This window comes from Ornithodoros turicata, chromosome 8 (assembly GCF_037126465.1).
Source record: "Ornithodoros turicata isolate Travis chromosome 8, ASM3712646v1, whole genome shotgun sequence".
Classification (NCBI taxonomy): domain Eukaryota; kingdom Metazoa; phylum Arthropoda; class Arachnida; order Ixodida; family Argasidae; genus Ornithodoros; species Ornithodoros turicata.
This window is the reverse complement of record NC_088208.1, coordinates 38,249,406-38,271,100: the sequence shown is the minus strand read 5'-3', so window position 1 is coordinate 38,271,100 and position 21,695 is coordinate 38,249,406. Positions and strand designations below refer to the sequence as shown.

The 21,695-nt window shown below is 44.7% G+C and overlaps 1 protein-coding gene across 12 annotated transcripts in view; it reads right to left on the bottom strand.

Moving 5' to 3' along the window:
- The window catches only part of LOC135367252 (coiled-coil domain-containing protein AGAP005037-like), a 270,487-nt gene that overhangs the window by 65,615 nt on the left and 183,177 nt on the right, over window positions 1–21,695 (bottom strand). For 11 of the 12 annotated variants that reach the window (XM_064600423.1, XM_064600418.1, XM_064600412.1 and 8 more), the window contains one exon: window positions 16,716–16,778. In XM_064600423.1, the coding sequence (XP_064456493.1) occupies window positions 16,716–16,778 (63 nt within the window). Of the gene's footprint in view, window positions 1–13,109; window positions 13,378–16,715; window positions 16,779–21,695 lie in introns of those variants that run through there. The other variant, XM_064600421.1, reaches the window with a different exon arrangement.

Below are 21,695 nucleotides of genomic sequence, written 5' to 3'. Positions count from 1 at the left end.
GTATCTAGTTGCTGGAACGAGTTTCTGCAAAAAGTAACTACTTATAGTCCAAATTACGTGTAACGTGCCGCCATGGCCATCTTTATGACGGTTTTTGTCATTCAGAGAATTCTAAATACGGAGATAAGTGGTACACTCGGAGAGGGCGGGTCCAAGCAGGTCGCTGCGTACTCATTTTCTCGTTACTTTGATTCCGTCACTGACAAATTCTCTTCCATACTACGGCCAATCAAATCTTCCCTGTCCTCCGGAACGCCAAACCCGTCCTGGGGATTTAAAGGGACGGTCGTCTGCGGAAATCAATCTATGAAACCGATACCGAATAATCAATAAATAAACGAATTTTAAAGATTCAGCGTCACTTCCGCAGCCGCGGAGGCTCCGGCGGCGTGACGTCATTTTCTAACACGAGGAGGGAGAGGGCGTACTAGGCGGTAGAGCTGCCGCGCGGCTTCCCGCGACGGCGTCAAGGGCGTCCTCGACCTCGCCACGGGGACAGATCTCTCTCCCGCAGAACCAGTCGCGCTCTGATGTTGTGAACGACTGATCGCGGGCGCGGACGGCGTGTAGCCAGAGAAGGATGTGACGTTTTCTTTACATCCGGTGGCATGGCAAGCACGTCCAAACAAATTTGAACGCGGTGACGTGGTGACTGTCAACCCGACATGACGGTGTGTGTAGACGACACAGAAATATTTATTGGGCACGTAAGGGAAAATCCCTTTCTTTATGACAGGACGAATGCAGAATTTAAGGACACGGTTTTGAAAGAAAATTGGTCGCGTATAACTGGCGACGAGTTGCAAACGACGTCCCAAGTGGCAGTTCCACGACGACGCTGTTTTACTGCACCGCGCTTCCGATTTCTCCAGATTAGAGACGCTGTAAGAACTGTTTATTTATTGTTAGCAATAGGTGGTCGTTGTCCATGATCAATGTAGATTAGAAAGCGATTTGCAGAGAACGAAACCGACTGTCCAGGCGACAGCGTTGCAGCGGCGCGTTGTGGCCGTATATAGCCTGTAGCCGTAGCCGGTGTCGGACGACGTCCCGTGCATTCACGTTTCATAACGAGAGCGCGGGTGAGGAAAAGGGGAGCGGAGCCGACTCCTCGTCCTACTTTCCGCATGGCGGCACGGGCCCAGTTTTCTTCTCCCACAAGTAGGGACAAGGCCTAGACGCCTGAGCGGCCGCGGCGTCTCTTTTCTGAAGCTCGCGCCCTCTTTGGTTCTTAGGGAGTGACGTTGTCCCGTTTTTCCAGGGAGAGAATTCCGGCATACTCTCAACATCCGGCGTCTGCTCTTGCCACGCATTCTGCCGCCATGGTATAGTACACGAAAGGGACTGCTACGACGTCATGTCCCCGCCACACAATTCAATGGAGTTTCGTAAAATAACAGCAACCTTTCACACCACAGTATCTAATCCGATCCAAGCCTTTTGTCTTTCCAGGTGACTCTCCACCGTACTATCCCTCCGCTGTATAGGGATCCCTCGAGCCAATTGCACCGAGTGCATGAAGCAGCGGCTTCACAGTGCAGGACGGGCCCAATGGCAAAACTGGTTGAATATTATTTTCAGTATAAAATGTCAGTGATTCTATAGTATAAGTTATATGCAAGAAAAATTGGTCAATGCGGTTTATTCAGATTGTGACACGGGAGGTTCGTCGACTTCGTCAATACCGGCATTACATCCGACCCGTGTTGAAGCTCCTGGTGGACAGTAGAGTTCTTTTACGAGTGACTATTAAACTAAACATAACTAACTAACTAACCCATATAGAAACTGACGGTTCCTATGTCCACATAATATGTAAAGGCAAATACTACGTAGAACGTTAACGAGTTAGTGGCTAGACAGGCAAGTCGTGCAACTGTCAACGGGACCTTGAACTCGTACAAGTGGGATCTAATGATGACAGATGGCAGTACCAGCGGCTGTCACAATATTTTCACGCTTGATACTAAATATATGAAAATCAAACAGCATCCCTAACGCATCGCTCAAGGCACACATTGAGCCTTGTTCTGGGCATCAACTACCAATATTCTTCAACCAGATATCGACTTGGAGCAGCCGATATACTTCTCTTTGACAAACGCTTCTATACGGCACCACTGGTACCACTTTGCTATAATACGTTTAAATTTGATGTTGCCAAGAAAAACTAAACACATAATATGAGTTTCATGAAATATTGTCCCAACGCCATCCATTTATTCTTTCCACATTCTCAGCGCATCAAAGAAAACACAGTAAACGACGACGCTGTCCAAACAAGGTGACATTCCAGGAGAAGAAAAGAAAAAGAAAAAACGGTTAAAAGGATCAGGATGCCGGCATGTTTCACGTCCCAATCTATCTTATTCCTCCCAGCCTCGTTCAGGGGCTTAAATCTCACCGAGACACGGCACAGACGACAGCCAATCATCAATTTCGCTCAGCGAGTCTTACAATGACGCAGCCAATCGAAGGGCAGACTGAAGAAGGATCGAGTTAATATCTAGAGTGATCGGGGGCCTGACACAAACGCTTAACAACAGCCGTTGTTGAAGGGTCTGCACTTTCCCTCCGGCCGTAATTAATAACACGTCAGCATCGACCGGTGTCTTTTGGTATATCTTCCGCGCACTTAAACAATGAAAAGCAACACGTCATGCTTGTGTCATCGTTTCTGATGGGTTAGGTGCGCCAGCATAGTGGGGGGGGGGGAGGAGGGGGGGGCATCCTGCGTTGCTTTTCTGAGGGTCAAGGATGGACGTTAACGGGGTGGGGGGCGATGCACTCTTAAAACAACGCTTCACCACATAGCACGCTGGAGGGCCAACCATTTTACAGAGCTCTTGATTGGTGGAATGCGTGGGCGCGCACCTTTTTGTGACAATTAACATTTCTGCATAAGTGTCACAAAAAGGCGTGCGGCCTCCCGTTTTCTACAAATCAGGGGAGAGAACGACGTCATTAGGGATGATGGTTGGCTTGGCGCGTGCTATGTGGTAATGTTAATTTTTAAGAGTACATGCTTAATAGAATGAAAAGCGAGAAAAAGAAGGAAATGGCAGCCGGACTAATGCCAGCTTGCTATTCCAAAAAGAAAGACACTCAAAATAAACAAAAAGAAAGAAAGGAAAGGAATAAGTTAGGAAAAAAGGGCTTCCTGTCATTCCCGGCGTCAACCTCCATTAGTTTTCAGTCGTTGATTACCATCATTCATCTCATTTCAACATCTTTGGAAAAACAAAAACAAAACTGGAATCTACGTAAAGGTATATGTATCTTCTACGTTGAATAAAAAGTGAAAACAATTGAGGAAACAACGCTAGGCGTCGTGCATAAGCGCACTCTTAGAACAAAGTTTCACCACATAGTACGCTGAAGGCCAACCATCGTACAGTGACATCTCTATCACTCTTAATTCGTGAATTGAAAGCGCGGGGCGTGCCCGCCTCTTTTCTGACAATTCACATTTCACAAAAAAAAAGTCGTCATTCGGGACGATGGTTGGCTAGGAGCGTGCTATGTGGTGAAGTTCATTTTTAAGAGTGCGGCGGGTTTTCGTAATTTCGCATCTGTGTAGAACCTTGTTTATTTACGCTTGCCCTGCGTGTCAGCAATGAGAGTAGGAAAGCATATTTCCCTGCGGACGACATTGAACGAGCTACAGCGACAGCGAGGCGCAGCGGAAGGCCCTATCAAAACATAGCACGTCTGATTCATCAGTGTGCCAGCACGCATTACTCACAGGCTGAGAATCGCTGCAGAAAAAAAAAGCGAGACACACTTGCGACTATCTTTGTCCCATCGCGCTGTCCGACAACTACTGTATATAGTTTGAGAATCGCGTTCAGTAACGACGAACGCTTATAACATTTTGTTACGGGCGGCTGATGGCGCATACAAACAAATGTGGCATTTTTTAAATGTGATTTTGCTTTCGAATACGTACAAAGTTGATCTTGAAGTTGGTGTACGTCTCGTACGAGTCTCTTTCTTCTTTTTCGTTTTTTTCTTCTTCTTTTTCTTTTTTGATTTTACCGGAAGATGCCGAAAACGGAGAACAGGAACTGCAGTCAACGGTGCGAGAAAACGTTTACGAGTCCCACCTTCTGAGCCAACGGGATGCAATTTCACTTACACGTAGCACCGTCACAATTAGAGTGATTGATTGATTATATCATTAGATAGACATGGTTTGGTTTAGTGGAAGGCGAAATAAAATGGAAAATGTGGTTCCCATGAAGAGAGCCGGCTACTCCAGTTCAATTAAATTCTAATAAAGCAACTAATACGGTAGTTCAGAAACCACTAATCATCAGCAGCAGCAGCATCAACATCGCCATCCTCCTTCTGACCTTCATTAGCATAATCATTCAAGGAGTTTTCCACCAAAGTAGCTGGTGCAAGTGATGTGGAGTTGCGGGCCTCACTTTAGTGAAGCCAAAATCTCCTTTTTTATTTTTTCCTTAAAGCCAAACCAAACCGAACCAAACCAAAAATGGAAACAAAATACCAGTCGCGTGTCACATACGTCATATGATTGTCACAGTGAAGTCGCAGAACGTCCACCAGCTTAGGTGTCTGTAAAGCTGCGCGAACGCCTGCAGAGCTTGGAATTGTTTGGTCGGGGGCCAGGACCCAGGACCTTCGTTGCATCAAAATGTCGTCTGTCCAGTCGGGTTAAGGTGACCTTGAGATGCCACCAGCAACACCACCTAGACAGAGAAATCCCGCTTCCTCATCGGTGGTGGTGGTTATGGCGATAGGGCTCGCCGTTGTCGGCCTCACAGAGGTGGGCAACGTCACGACTGACGCCCTGCGGGAATGCTTGCTCGTCGACGTGACGTAACAACTACGAGTCAGCCAATCAGGATCGTGTTTTCAACGCCGGTAGCCAATCACGAACGTGCTTGCGATTGAACGTCCCCGGGTACTAAATGGGAAATCTTTAAGATAAAGCTCAAAACGGTCCCATATCTTTCTCAAGACTGATTTTCAAGAAAGCGTGTTGCACTTTTTGTCTACGGATTCAGGTCTACAGGTTCCAAGTTAGCTGCAATCATTTGTGAGTTCTTGAATTCGCAGGACGGCGAAACGCAGTAGCAGACGAATTCCGACTTTATGTGTTCACGTAGCGAAGGAGGGAGAGTACCACTATTATACTACTACTACTACTGGCACTGCTACACCTATTCATTTCTACGTTATATGACATGAAAGGAAAGAAGGGACAACGGTGTGCGTGTGTGGCGTGATTTTACGTTGGCGTCCGCGAAGATCAGTCGTCCTTCTCAAAAGACTTATTTAAGTAAATTGTAAATACTTTGTTTAGAATGATTCCGCTGTTCAACGCAATGGCGTCATGTACTGGCATGTAGCTCGAGGACCCATCGTAACTCACCTGTATCACGTCTACACTTTCGAATTGAGAATATTCTCAAAACCTCTCCCATAGAACTTACGTCTTTATAAACAGCTGTATTTGAGCTCTTATAGGCTAAGTGCGTTTTCGAGAATGCTTTGGAAAAGGAGACGTAATGCCTTTTCTTCTCGAAGACAGAGCCCGAGACAATACAAAGACGAAAAAAAAATAAATAACACCGTGATGGACGTTCCGTTACGATTGCCAAGTGCTGATTTAGAGTGCGTCCCGTAATCTTGTTAAGTATTCCCAGCAACGCACAAAGCCTACCGCGAATATGTTCTAAGACTTTAACACTGTTAAGTCCATTCTCCAATTGCACAACGTGCGGGGTTGATTTGTTCGTTCCAAGAATGGAAGCAGGAATATTTGCCGTCTCCATGGGCGTACGTGTCGCTCCGCTCGCCTTTTCCAAATATGCCGAGGCAAAGTTTTCTTTGTTTATATCCTTTCTTTCTTTCAAATTGACAGAGAAAACGGGAACGTAAAAAAATCATATTAAACACCGTACTTGCTCGTCTCGAATAATGAATGATAGGTGAGAGAACGGGTAGCGGGTACCAGATTATCATAAATAATTCAATTCAGAATAGCTGTTTAGAGCAATTTGATTCGGTTCGTGCAAAATAGCATAAACGCAGACAGGGCCATGGAAGTCCCTTGATGAGAAAACCAAGAGGAATTGCTGTTTCGGGATGTCTCTGCGATCCACCTGTTTTCTTGGTCAAACGACACTGAGGCTTTTCCAATCATGGATTCCTTTCGTCGTTTTAGGAACAAGAGCAAAGCAAGGTTGTCGAGCTACGACCATTAAAAGTACTGTAAAGCAGCAGGCATACGATTTTATATTGATGGCTCATTTGAGAGCCTGTGTGCTCAGTATACAAACGCCACAAATTTCGTTAAAAGACACCTCGTAGTTTTTTTGTTTGTTTGTTTTTTATAGAAAATTCAGATGTAATGTTACGGGCAACCCTGCGTCTAAGACCCTACATGAACTCCGCAGTTCCCGCCATGTAGGCGGCGAACATAAACATGCCAATAACAATGGGAGCGTACAGCAACAGCTACCATCACCACGCAAGCTCGCCGGACGTGGTGCATTTTTGCGTACAGTCATGGTGATTCTGCTGATAGTTCTGTTGCTCAACCATGATGTACCAATGTTCTTGCATATTGAGAGAATACATGTCAGGAGCTATCTCGGTTGAACAACCTTTTCAAAGAAAGTTCAAGAAGCCGCCTACTTAGCCCGTGACTTAGCCGGTACAGGGTTGGCGACATGTAACACTGTTGCTCGACGAATGGGCGATCGTTTCCCACCAGGCGTCGCCCCGCGTCTATTCGCCGCAATTTCAGCCGTGATTAAAAATATTTAGAGTTTTCTGTCGCACATGAAATTTGCAGTGTGAGTTTCTTTCGGAATAATCTTTCAAGTGCCGCAAGTTGTTTGAATATGTTTGAAATTTTTATATTTCTTGTATTGTATTATATTTATATGATATTATAATATTGTATGGTATTTGTATTGTATATTGTATTTATTGTATATTTATTATTTATATTATATTTGACACGTTGTTAAATATTAACAGCTTGCCTGCTGCTTTACAGTACCTTTAAAGTCTGGTTCACAATGTTGCGGTTACGGTTGCTTGCAGCGGCTTCGTTCGGAAACAGGTTGGCGCTACCGGGTCCGCAAGCAGCAGTTCACATATAATCGCGTTCTGCCGTAGCGTTCCTCCAATGAGCCCAGACTGTTTCAGCACTCTCTGACGAAAGGAGCTGTACCTGTCCGATCTCCCGGCGTAACAGTGCGCGTGCACTGTTTCCTTGACTTCTGTTGGGCATTTGGCTTCCGCTTGCGGTGCTTGCGTCGAAAATGTTACGGTGGCGTTGGTAGAGGACAAATTCAAGCCCCAGAGGAGCGCCGAACCTTCCTAATAGTGGACCGACACGTCAGGCGATAGGTGGTCTCACGGCGCGAATTTTTTTGCCTAATGTTTCCGGCACTGTTTTAATTTTAATTTTTTGATTTTTTTCGGACCAGCACCGCGCCTTACACCAGGCTGTGCAATGGTAGCACGTAGAACAAGAAAAACCCCGAGTAATTTGTACAGAACTGCGTTAAGGTTGTTACGGAAGGCTATGGTGAACATGGTAGAAAGTGAACATGATGAACATGTAGAAGAAAATACAGTGAATCTGTAAGGAAATGTTCTGAGAAGACCCTCAGGACGAGATCCACCGGTACTATCGAACACAGATTGTTCTTCTTCTGGGAGCATCGGTATCTCACGCGCACGGATTGTTTATGAGAACGGATACCGTGTGGGTTCATTTCATTCTATATTTGTAGCCTTCGAGCATCAAACATTATTCGCAAGAGCTATATCAGTCTCACTGGTCCTTCAGGTACAAATGTTTTTATGCATGTTTATGCATATGCAATGGAATATGGAACATATTCAATGGAACCACGCTAAGTTGTGGCTCGATCATTGAAACAACACACATACACCATTTCACGGCTCCAAACACTTGGCGTAATTCAATTTCTGTAGAAAAGAGAAAAACTTCTGAAAGTTAATAATGTGTGTTCTTTTCTTTGTGCCTATGTCCCTTGCGTTTCAGTAAACAACGTTCGCTCCTGATGCAGGGATGCAGGTATAATGACCTTTTCGACGAAGGCCTAATGACCTTTTTTGCTTGATATTGTTACTGATTTTAAGCGCTTTGAAAGCTCCACTACCCTCCGCTAGTGTTTCAAACGTACATTTACGTTTGAGCTCTTGTGGATTGTACGAGTTTAAATCCGCGTGGCGATGATGAGCCTTTTTATTTTGTCTGCGATTTGCGGACGACTCCGCAAGATATCATATAGTCGTTGGCCGCCACGCACAAATAAAAATCGAATCAAATCACAATCAACATATTTTCCCTCCACTGCCGTGTTCGCATACTGATTCTATAGCGACGTGGGTTCGAATACGTTCGAGGACGCCGGTGGCATCATACAAGTTGCCTATATGCACGTTCTCCTCACCGAGGGACGGGGTGAAGTTAACTGAAATTTTAGCACACGTTAATTAGTTTCTTCAAGGCGGTAATAATTGATTATAGTTGCCTCTTGATTATAGTTGCTCTAGATCCACCTATAGTTATCAGCTCCTTTCAACTTGTAGATACTCACCTCTAATTGAACCCGAAAACGAACAATCTCCCCATCGGAAACTCACACGCGCACACCTACCGTCTTACTTAGAGGTCAGATAAGACTGAATTATCGAATTTTAGCATATGCACTCTAAAAACAAAACTTCACCGCATAGCATGTAGTGCGCCAATCATTGCCGCGAACGATAGGGTTATCGCTTTTGATTCGAGGAGAGACGGAGGCGTACGCCTTTTTGTGGCAATTACCATACAGGGTGTCTCGTGTAGCGTGTCAATAAATTTTATTTAAAGAGAGCAATAAAGGGAAAAAAAAACGACCGCTACTTTTCTGCTACTTGAGTTACAAACAGGTGCTACATAAAAAATATCGCATATTTTTAATAAATCTTATTTGAAGACAGCAATAAAAAAAACGACCGCTACTTTTCTGCTACTTGAGTTACAAACAGGTGCTACATCAAAAGCATCACATGTTTGTCACTCAAGTAGCAGAAAAGTAGCGGTCGTTTTTCTTTTTATTGCTCTCTTCAAAAAAAATTATTCACACACTCTTAAAAATGAACTTCACCTCATAGCACGCTCCTAGCCAACCATTATCTCGAATGATATCGTTATCTGCCCTAATTTGTTGAAAACGGGGGGCGTACGCCATTTCTGTGACACTTATGCTGTTCATAATTGTCACAGAAAAGGCGTACGCCCGGTGTTTTCAACAAATCAGGGTAGATAACGATATCATTCGAGATAATGGTTGGCTAGGAGCGTGCTATGAGGTGAAGTTCATTTTTAAGAGTGCACGTTACGCGAGACATCCTGTATATCCAAATTGCCACAAAAAGGCGTACGCCCTCCTCTCTCCTCGAATCGGGAGCGATAACCCTATCATTCGTGGCAATGGTTGGCGCACAGCGTGCTATGTTTTTAGAGTGTGGGGAAACATTCTACGAAAGTGATAGGATAACGGAAGCTGTCAGATCGAAAGCTCAGCACTGTGGTGCAAGACATTTCGAATGAATGGCGCGATCGACTTATCACGTTTTTTCGGAGTCATTATCGCGAACACCTTCAGAAGAGCTACTCAGACTCGCTATCAAATCGTTTACCTTCTCTTATCGGTGGCCAGGGTCCAACATTGTGCTACTCCTGAACAGCGAAGCCAGAACGGCACACACTTGCCGCAGCGGCTTCCACCCACATAATGTGCAGACTTAACGGTTCCAAAATAACCTAGCACCCGATTTAGATGGGGCGATATTTCAAGAAGGGAGGCTCCTTAGGGAATGCACGCCGCGCCACCTGGCGCTGTGTCATGTAAACTGCTTGGACACACGCTGCCTGGACACGGTTCACGTGATGCTATAAAGCGCCGCGGTGGTTGGCCCTATTTATTGATTGATTGATCGAAAAATAAAATAAAAAGTACGGACATATGAGACCCGACAAAAGTCGGGTCACGCAATTCGAGGCCATGTGAGTACACTTTTAAAAATGAGCTTCACCACATAGTACGGTGCTAGCCAACCATCATCTCGAATGATATTGTTATCTGCCCTCATTTGTTGAAAACGGGGGGCGTACGCCTTTTCTGTGACAATTATGAACAGCATAAGTGTCACTAAAACGGCGACCGCCTCCTGTTTTCAACAAATCAGGGCAGATAGCGATATCATTCGAGATGATGGTTGGCTAGCACCATGCTATGCGGTGAAGAGTGTAGAAGAGAAAGTAAAAAAACTAAACCCAAGATGACCAAGAGGCATAAGAACAAGTAGGGCTCAACAACAATGGATGAGTTCAGTAAATGAGATAATAGTTCAAATGACCGAAGGCTAGATACACCGATGGTCCTCAACGCACTGCACAACAACTCCTAGGCAGTAGCCAGGCGAGAAACACGGAGACATAAGAGGGGGGGGGGGGTTGAGAAGGTCACGTGATTTCAAAAACTGCATAGTAACTGCATGGTTGGCCCTATAACGTTATCGGTTTAATAAAATGAATTGAGGAGCGCCGAACATTAAGTGCAATATAAATATGATGACTGGTACCCCTAAGGATGTACCAATTCAAAGAATTAAAACGAATGAATTAATACTGCAGTGACAAAGTTTGATCTGGAGTGCGACCAAGTCTGCCCGTAATTCAAAGTTCATTTAAGCGCACATTCATTTTTTTAGAACGCTTGGGCGACAATAACGTCACCATAAAAAGGCACAAAAAAAAGGATAATATTTTAGATTTCTACTGTCATCATCATCATCATCATCATCATCATCATGAGCACGCTTTGTTGTCATTTATGTCGTAACATTTGAATCATTTCGGGGGTATTTCGTCTCCAGGAGAAAAAGGGAACAAGAGCGCTGTTCAGCGTACATTTTTTTTTTTTTGCTTTTGTCGTCAAAGGGAAAGCATAAGTGCATATGTGTATGTAAATAAATGTAAGTTACCAAAGTAAAAAAAAAAACGGACATTTACAAACAAAGAGCTGCCAGGAAAAAGAGAACGCAATTTATTAGCATTGACTGGGGCGGAGTCGACGTTGCCTTGAAAGCAGCTGTTGAAGGCAGCGCTGCTTGCCGAAACGTCGACCCCCCAGTCAGTGCAAAACGGATCTCTTTGTGTGCGTGATCTTTTGTTGTTTTCTTTCAAGCTACTCCTTTGTTTCTCATTTTCGCACAACTGTTTCACACTCGAAGTCATCCGCCCCAAACATTTACCTTTTAATATGTATCACTAAAAAAAAAAAAAAAGAAATATGGAGACTGATTGATTGATTGGAAAAAGAGCAAAGTGGAGATGTTAGTCCAAAATACTACGAACGGAAAAATATGGAGACTCGGATTCCCACAACAACAACATAGATGAATGGATGATGATGATGATGACTCTGCGTGTAACAGTGCATAATTGGGGAGCTAGGGTTTGTATTGCATTGCAGACATTGTCTAGAGTAGGGCGGACATTACGTAAATGCCCTTTAAAGCGTAAACATGCGCGTACCATTGGTACCAAACATGCTGCGTACAGAAATACGCACAGATCACTGGTATACAAGGAATGCATGACTTCTTCACTGCTATACTCCATGCGAGGATCTCATTGCATCCCGCGCAACTAAAGTATTTCACCTGCGTGTTGCAAAGTTCCTCCGCGTGGTGGCGGAATTATGCACAGAAAAACACTGATGTTGATAACGTGTGGATCATTAAGTATTGCCCATCGTATCCCTAAAAATATCGAATTACATTAGAGAACGATAATTTCATTTTCGAGATTTTTTTGTGCGTGTGTGTGTGTGATACGCGTGAGAATATTTATCCCCTTGATCCGTGGCAAACACTGGTATGGAGTTTTATGCCTAATGGCGGTTCGCGGAATTTTTTTTAAAGAATGCGCTCAATTCGCAACAACAACAACATATATATTCTGATGATGAAGTGGGGAGGCTCAATTCGCAGAAAAGTATCGGGCAGGCGCTTTTCAGCATTTTCGAGTCATACGAAAGTACGAAATAAAAAATTGCGTCTCAAAGTGCATAGAGGAATCTTATGCGACGATATCCCCTTTTGAGGACTATCCACTTTAAGAATTCTATTTCCCACTTTTGGGACAGAGACGGAACCACCTATCTCTGCGCGAGTTGTTCTAGACAACTGAGCGAACATAGCTATGTTCGCTCAGTTAAAAGTGATAGGCCTGGTTACACTAGTGTAACTAGGCGAATCACTTTTATTTTGTTGGCAAGTTGATTACATAATACGTACCTCACTTGTCATAAAAAATGATTCCAGAGCGTGCAGAGAAAAGTAGCTCGATTCATATGTAAAGACTTCCGTAGAACAACATCTGCAACCAGTATGTGCCACAGAATAAAGTTGCTCCCTAATTGACGAACATATTAAAGTACTCCGTCTAAAACAGCTTTTTCACTTATTTCATTCTCATTATCCTTTCTTGGTGGATGATGCCTTAAAGTCAAGACATAAACATCACTTTGCGCTAAAACTCTTTTTAGCTCACACAGACATTTTTAAATTCTCATTTCTTCCACGTACAGTTGAGGACTGCATGGAACGGTCTCCCAGCCGCGATCGTAGCAGAACAAAATATAAATACTTTTGAAAAAATAAATAAAAAAACCTGTTACTGATATTTGATGCCGGTCACTTCCTGCAGCGACCCACGATGATATGGGCCAACAGTATCGTCAAGATAAATAATAATAAAATTTCATTTGCTCCTCCAGAGCACATATGAAGAAGAGTACTTTGGCATATAATTTGGTGCTGAGACTGCATTGCAGGCGTACCTACCATACAATCCCAATTTTAACTTCCATTTCTCTCTCTCTCTCTCTAACGAACTTCCTGTGGTTTGAGCGTGCAGTTCTGCCTCATTAAGCACTCTGGGCTTCCTACAAGTGTTCAACACGGCCGTAGTTTGCCAAGTCATGCATTGTTCAAGGAACAATTATGCAAACCCGTTCTTTACAGAATTACCGACTCACCGGCATAACTTTGCATCGTCTTTTTCCGGACCGCGGGCAAGGTCATCGAAAAATACCTCCTTGGAAGCATATCGCGTGTTTCCGAAGGCACGGCAGCACAATTCCAGTTCACGCACAGTCGGGACCACACAGAACAAGAAAGCTCGTCTGCTCCGAGGAGGCTGCGCTAATTTGCGACAGGAAAGGGATAGGAGACGCAACCTGCTACGCGAAAAACCACAGTCACTACTCGAGCAACCATGCCATGCACGACAACCGCCCCATAATAGCCGAGGGCGATACGCGCAGGTTCAAAGTTCACGTAATATCACACATGTGACGCGTTTCGCGTACAATAGTGACGTTCCGGGAGAGAAGGTACGAGAAGGTATGCATGGAGAGAGTGTGGACGTTTTTCGTTCCGTCTTCAGGCGACAGAAGAAGATGAACTAGTGATCGGCGGGCGGCGCTTGCATGTACGCAACACACCGCGGGCATCGCTAAAAGCAACAACAATAATAATAATAATAATAATAATTGGGCGTTTACGTCGCGAGATAACTGAGATCATGAGCGTAAAAGCAACAAACTGACTATAAAAATGACTATAAACCTATTGTAACCCTGAATGAACCCAATAAAATCTTCCGTGAATTAAAGTGCGATAACAACAGTAACGAATTAAAAGAGTGAAAACGCAAAATCTTGCGTGAGAAGCGAACTGACTTTGCAATGCCTCGTTTAATGATGTAATAAACAAGCTAAAAATGTATTTTCTTTCCGTCTATATCAAGGTTTCTTGTTGCGATAATAATTTCTAAGCTAGAACACGAAAAACACGGGAGCGATTCGAACAATTCAATAAAATTAAAGAAGGGAAGGGCTCTCTTCCACATCCACCCATTCACCGTTTTGATTTGTCTTGCAGTGACTCCCAATTACCGTACTGATTTCGTTACCATTATTACTGTTACTGTTTGTTGAATATGATTATTTTGTTACAGCTCACCCTTTCGTTCCGGATGGCAAATTATACACACTACGGACAAAATAAATCCCCCGACAAACCACCCTGGTGTCCCTCATGATCACAACCGTCTTAGGATATAAAGCCAGGGATTATCGTTTTCACTACAGTCAACCACTCACGTGCACCGTCGCAGGTTGTCCGCACGCTCTTCATACACCGCTCATGGACGGGGAGAGGGAGAAAACGGGATCACGTGACGTCCATTACAACCGGCGCGGACAAATAAACGAAGGGAACAAAAGAAACGAAAGTCTCGCATCACAGGCGGATGTTGGTAGTGATGACGATGCTTTGCTTTTGACTGTTTGTTTCGCTCAGACAGAGAGAGAGAGGGCAAAACACCTGTGTCCGTCCTTGGGAAGCATTCGTGCGGGGGGGAATGGGTGAGAAGGCGTCTGTGGTTGTGGACGGTTTTCAACTGTCCGTCGAAGAAATCGTGACTGCTCTTTAGTGAAGTGGTGCATGGATGGAGCGGAGAACGAACCGGACAATGGGTTTATCGGGGGTCTCGGGCGATAGGGGAGTAAGAAAACGTGGTGCGGCATCATTGCAAAAAGAAAAAAGAAGGAATGAAAAGATTTGGAAGGTGCACGCACAACACACAGGTTGAGGGTGAGAATTGGTAAGATACCACCGTCTTGATATGTCATAAGAAAGACGGTTGAGCATTGACGTTTCGATCCCTATGAAGACGTCATCCTCAGCATATACCTGGGTAGTAATGTCATTACTGTAATGAAATTACAGTGCGTTGTATTTTCCGAATGAACAAACAATTCTGTCTCCTTGTCACTTTCTCTGTTTTTTTTTATTTTTTGCACCTCCTTTATCTCTTTCCCTTCATCTCTTCGTGTCCATCGCGCGTTCACTTTATTTTTGAACGCAGCATTTTTTCATCTGTATTAAACAACAACTTTATTGTGAGATGAAGAATGGGGAGTTTCATCGCCAGGGGGCGATACTCTACCCCGTTGCTGGTGGTGATGCTGGGAATGAAATAATGAGCTCCTTCACAATAAGGATCCATGTCCTATGGTATCCAGAAAGGTGAAGAGAACTTTGAGGACAGGGCGATGGTGGGCTGGATGTGCCCAGGGACCAGCAACGGTTCGGAAAGGTTGGTAGTGTGTGCAGTGGAGAAGAATATGCTCTAGATCTTCTACAGCACCGCAGTAGAAATCTGTATTAGAATCTTCATGGCACGAGTCATCTACGTAAGGTATCATATAATTGATTGAATTGAATTGATTGAATTGATTGAATTGAATTGATTGATATGCTGGTGGTGTGTTATTGGCGAGCGGTCCTCCCGCCGCTGTGGAAGCATGTTGCTGGGAAGGAATTGCGCATCCTGGGCCAACTTCGCAGAGAACTGTGCCGTCATTTGTCTTACAGCCGCCCGAGGAAAACCCAGGAAAGGACAATAATACGCGGTATTCGAACATGGGTCACCCTCACGAAGATATATGATTGGTTTCCTCAAACTCTGTGGTTCCACTCTTCGCGCACGATACCGCCGCCATTACGTCTCTACTCACTGCACCAGTCACTTCCCTGTAATTTCCGAAACTACGCCGAGGCAGAAGGTTTATACTCCAACCACGGCAAGACACTCGCTCGAGTGTTTCCATTATACACAGCGAGGCAGATGATTGCATCTCGTCGGCGGCGTTGCGAAAAGTTTTAACGACGTTTTGTAAGACTTGCGCGCAAAGATGGCTAACTCTGCCTTGGCTATTATAACTATATACGAATATTCGAGGCAGAATTCCGTAATCTTCTAGTTTGAACGTGAGGAAGAACTGCAAATTAAGTCGTTGCGCAATCTATCTGTCTCGAGATTTCAACATAGCGTAGAATATTGCTACAGGATGTTTCTTGCGTAAGAGAAAGAACGGCGTCATGAACATTTTCGAATAACGTTCCAAATATATTATAAAATGGTGCATGCAATTTCGTACCTTCGTATCGTCGTTTCATCCTCCCATCGTAGAGTTGAGACAACGCGTCACTGTATTTTGCTTCCCCGAATCAAATTTCTGCTGAACTTCTCTCTTAATAGTCGAGTTGTCACATTTGACACTCATCGATACGGAGGCGGGAGACACAGCAGATAAAAACTCAGTTGACGACGACGTTGTGGGAAGTCTATGCATGTAATTCTGAACTGCATCGAATAATACTCCTGCTACACACGGGCACTCTTCAATGGATCGAGTGGCCATGGAACCTCCGCGTAGCGCCACTAAGCGGGCAACGTGTCAACTTCTTAAACAGCATTTGATCCAATGCTCTCTGACAGGTTGGCACATTATCCATTTGGTGGGGCCACGCGCACGTTCAATAGTCATTGGTTTCAATGACCATTGAACACTGTCCGTTGTGGGAAGTTAAACGACAATGCTCCCCGCATACCTGTGGAGCCTCACTTGTCAAAACACTTTCGCTTCTGCAGTGTTTTACCATAAGTACACCAGGGGGCGGAACCTACCGTATATAGTCCTACATCGCTTGTAACACTTTCTGCGGTGACAACAAACACGTGACGACAGTGACGCCATTCATTGTGGATCAACGAAAACGAAAAGCAAGCTTACGCAGTTGAGCGCTGTCAAAGCTGCGGCTGTTTTCCGTGTTCCTGAAAGCATCGTCTCGGCGATCTGAAAGGAGAAGATACAAAAATCACATACTGACTGGCTCAAAGCAGGTAGACGCAATAGGTGAGAGGCGTATTGGGCCTTTTTCTTCTAATATCAAAGTGTAGCGGCTTTCCCTAAGCTTCCTTGCAGACATCTGTTGACAGAACTGCCGCTGGAGTCGGCAAAGGACGCACGCTAACGTACCCACTCATCCCTGCTGTCTGTAAACCACTGTCTGTCTGTGTGTATAGCCACTGTTGCTTCGTGGTGACAACATGAGAATGAAGAAAATACAGGTGCTTTTTGTTGATATTAGAACGAAGGAAGCATATACTAATGTTTCTTTTTTGTTTTTGTTTTCAAAATTATTCTTTTGTCGCACCGTCCTAGAATGGAATGACCTTCCGAGCAACATCGCTACACTAACACAAACTCAAGAATTTCGTAATGCCATCTCTGTTCTGTTCTCATAGTTATTATTCGGTTGCCTTTCTAAGTGTTTTGCTTTCGTACAGTACTTTTTAACATACTATTAACGTATATCACATGATCCATTTTTCATTGTAGCTAATGATGTTGTTGTTTCTTCATGCATAAACTTCGTTGTATGTCATATTAGTACCTCTCATTATCACGGCCTTGTATTTTCAGTATTTTTCTGTACCAAATGTGATTTACATATACTCGTGATGCTGTTTAATATTGTAACCCACTCCCCCACGTAATGTCCCCAAGGGACCTTTTGAGGCACTCTGAAATAAATAAATAAATATACGATGACACCGCCGTCACTGGCGTCCGCATCTACGACGATATAATAAAACACACGAAAAGAAAGCTGGCGTAACTCAGACATTACGCACGAGGGCGTCCTTCACCCAAGTGCACAAACTGAAAGCCATCCTCCCGCCAGTTCTGCTTAGGGTTGCCACCTTTCGGAGTGAAAAATACCGGCTGGGGGAGAGGAGGTGGAATAGATGGAAAGGAGGAAAGGCTCGCGGGAAAGGGAAAGTGGGTGAGGGACGTTCTAGCTGGCTCGACACAACCACCAACAGCTTTGCACAACCACTGCTCTTGTCCCCTCCGAACACAAGATGTAATGAATAACAATTAAAATAATAATAACAATGAATAATCATAATAATGAATAACTAAGAAAACGACTGGTGACTGTGGAGTTGGGTCTGTGCTCCAGATTTATTCAAGCTGTAGTGGAATGTTGAAGGGAAAACCCCGTAAAAGCCCCTATGAAAGGTCTTGAGCCACAAATACCGGCAAAAGGCTGCCGGTATCACCTTCCTACCGGCAACCGGCAGAGCGCGCAAATAACCGGCCGTGCCGGTATAATACCGGCCTGGTGGCAACCCTAGTTCTGCTGTCAGCGCCATACATAAGGTACACAATGAGATGATTAAATCTGATTAAATTAAAAACAAAGTAGATGATAGCCGTACAGTCGTTCACCGAATCTACAAGACCGAGAAAAAAAGGAACCTGTCTATTCAAGGTGGAGGCCTGTTCAAGATAAGCTACCTTCCAGAAGAAAACCTCGGCAGGCTGGTCCACTGATAACCAAGAACAAAGGCACCGAAGTTCTTTCTCAAATTCCTGGATAATTATAAACTCAATTATAGAGGCAGGCATTAAGGCTAAAGGCCAAAGGCCTTTCGAAGCCTCGCAGTAGCAAGATGACGCAATGTCCGTCGTGGCATTACATGCAGTCACGATCACCACAAAGTGCAGATGCACGGACCTCTCCACCTCCCTCCCCCTCCCTTAGTAGGCAACGCCTGCTGCACTATCTCAGACGCCCCCATCGAAAGCGACATTTTTACTCTTTCGGAGTGCGCGTACCACGGGAGCCTTCATTGATTATTAACGAGTTCGGCCTTTCCTAAAAGGAAAAGGACGAGACATAATAAATTAAGCCTAACGACCAACAGGGAACATGCCAGATGTACTCGGAATACTTAATGATCGTCACCTGTTCCTCTTCTAGTGCTATCGCGCGCATTTCTTGTTTGTTTGGAATCTCTTTGTTCTCTGTTAAGGCTCATGGGCGCCTAATCGAGTGATGCTTCAACGCTAGCGCCGGAAGGCATTGCGTCCGCATTAACTGATACTTGCCTCTGTTATCAATCAGTGAACTGGTTGCTGTCATACCGTAATGGAACCTCCTGTCGCTAGAAGGCACACGAAGCTGCTCAAGTGAGCATACACATGGTGCGGAATTTCGGGAGTGGAGAACTCCGCATTTAGCAGACGACACCGTCAGCGTGTTTTCCTGTCGTCTGCTACGGAATATCTTGTGGATAAATACTCGTGGCCGCCGTCTTTAGTGAGTATGACTGACAATAACGTAAGATTCCATATAACTGGTCATCCGGTAAACATCTGAGTAGTATATCAGACGTACGAAAGATCAAGGAAAAAGAAGACTGCCTGCTTCCGCGTGCGATATGCACAGTTTTTCACGTGAGCAGTGCTGGCCGATACGATATCTGTGCCACACCGGTTCCCGAGCGGGAGAAGATGAACGGGCACGAAATGAACACGAACGGACACGAAAGTGAACGAAAACACACACACGGGAAAATGAAGGAACTCGACAAACGGCAGTCCACACATGCACAGTTCCCGTGACTACCGCGGGGTGGCAGCACTAATGGCGGCGCCCATTCCTTGAATCGCGTTTCTGTGTATTCCTGCAGTAGCAGAATTCAGACAAAATGTACCGGCATGCTTGTGGGAAAATCAGTGACGGAAACAACCTGGACGTCAAGAAACACATCAACGGGTATATAGACACCACACCAAACAAGCAAACAAACAAACAAACAATTCATGAGTGTTTTCCGAACATCTTCTCGAATAAAGTAGCCCGATATTTCAAACTTGCCATGTTACGAAACAAGGCTCTTGCAACGCCGTCTCAGATATCCTTCGTAGCTAATGAGCCGAAGAAGGGTTTCGCATAACACGAGGCAGACACAGAAATTTAAGTTTCGCTTCCAAAACGCTCCTTTTCAGTTCGCTGAAGAGCGGCGTATATGTACACAAAGCGCGAGACGTGAAACGCGTCAACAAATCTCCTCCTATACACCAAGCAGCCTGAAAGGGAAGCCAACGATTGCAGACAAGAGACAAACGGTGTCATTAATTAGGCTTAGCCCCTTCGACGCTGTCACTTACAGAAGACTAAGAGCAGCAACGTGCATAGCATCCAGCGTCCAGGTTACAGCGAGGGAATGCGGAGGACTCGCTGTAAATTTCCGCACTATAGTTTATCGGCTGCTATTGAAGGCAACGATCAAACTGCTCTGTGCTGCGTCTGTTGGGAGAAATAGTTTCATGCCTTCAGAATGCTTTCGCAATTTCAGAATACTTTCGCAAGAGTTGACATTTGGGCTCGTTGGTGTATCACCTTCGAGTAACACGAAGCGCTGAAGCAGGAACGAGGCACAGATAGGAGTGACGACAACAAAGCGCTATACAGTGAACTCTCGCTAATATGAACCCCCGATAATCTGACATACGCGCTTTACGACTATACTCCTGGGGAACAATGCAGTGAAACTGGAAATCCCCCCGTTAATATGACTATTCCGCATTATGACCAAAATTTTCGTGAACGACCATGGTCATAATAGCGAGGGTTCACTGTAAGTCATTTATTTTAAACTTCACTAGAACACTACACTTTCGAACTTTGGAACTTTATCTACAACAGAAACCCTGAGAATGAGGGATGGACAAGACAACAGGACACGTACCTCAAACACAGTTAACGTTTATTTCAAAACCACGGACATGTAAACACAAGGAACTGGAGACACGTCCTCGGTCACAATGCTTTCTTGAAACCTTACTAACTCTACTTTACTCTTCTCTACGCTACTGTTACTGCTACACTACACTGGAGCCATAGTGCTACCTGGACAACTCATACCACACCCAGCACATATACCAGGACAAGGCACACCGGGACAAGACATACGAAGACAACTCATACTTGGGCAATTCTTGCTAAGACACTAATATTAAGACATCTCATACTAAGATATCTCATACAAAGGCATCTCATACCGGGAGAACTTATTCCAGGACGAATCACGTACACCAAGTGAACAACAACAATTATATTCTGACGATGAAGCGGGGAGGTTTCCCGCTCTAGGAGTGGAACACTACCCCATAGCTAGGGGGTCTAATATGAGTAATGACGATGATGAGTGATGACGATGATGAGTGATGACGATGATGAGCGATGACGATGATGAGCGATGACAGTGATGATCCAAGCGGCGATGGCGATCCTGATCGTGATCGTGGTGGGGGGAACGACCGAGAGCGCTGTTGGAGTCACGATGAGTCCTTTAGGCCAGTCGCCTCAAAGGAAAAGAAAAAAAAAATGCTACATGACGTCAGGCCGCCCTGGATTCGGACGCGGTGTCCCAAGGGAAGAGTATGCTCGACAAGTTGAAGGGGAAGTTCAATTCTGTTTTGTGCTCTTCGCTTGTCTACACCGTGACGATCAAGAAGGGTTCTTCCATATTTACAAGACCACAGTTTTGGCCAAACAGCTCGTCCTCATAAAACTGTGAGCGGGGTAGAAATAAAAAGGGAAGAGAGGGTTGACTTTATTCTAAGTTCTACCTTTATGACCTATAGTTTATGTTCTGTAAACGCTGCAGACAGAAGGGTCTATGACCCATCGGGGCCTTTCGAAAACACTGTTTCGCTATTGTCACTCGGGTATAGTACAACTTGATAATGAATTTATGTGCCTGTGTTCTTGTCATCATGTGGTAAGCTTGGGACAAAAGTTTACAGAACACGACAATGGCGTATTTCTTCACGGGAACGTTCCCCTGTTAGATATCCAGTTAGATATAGAATAAGAAACGGGCGTCTGACTATTCTATCCATCTTTCAAAT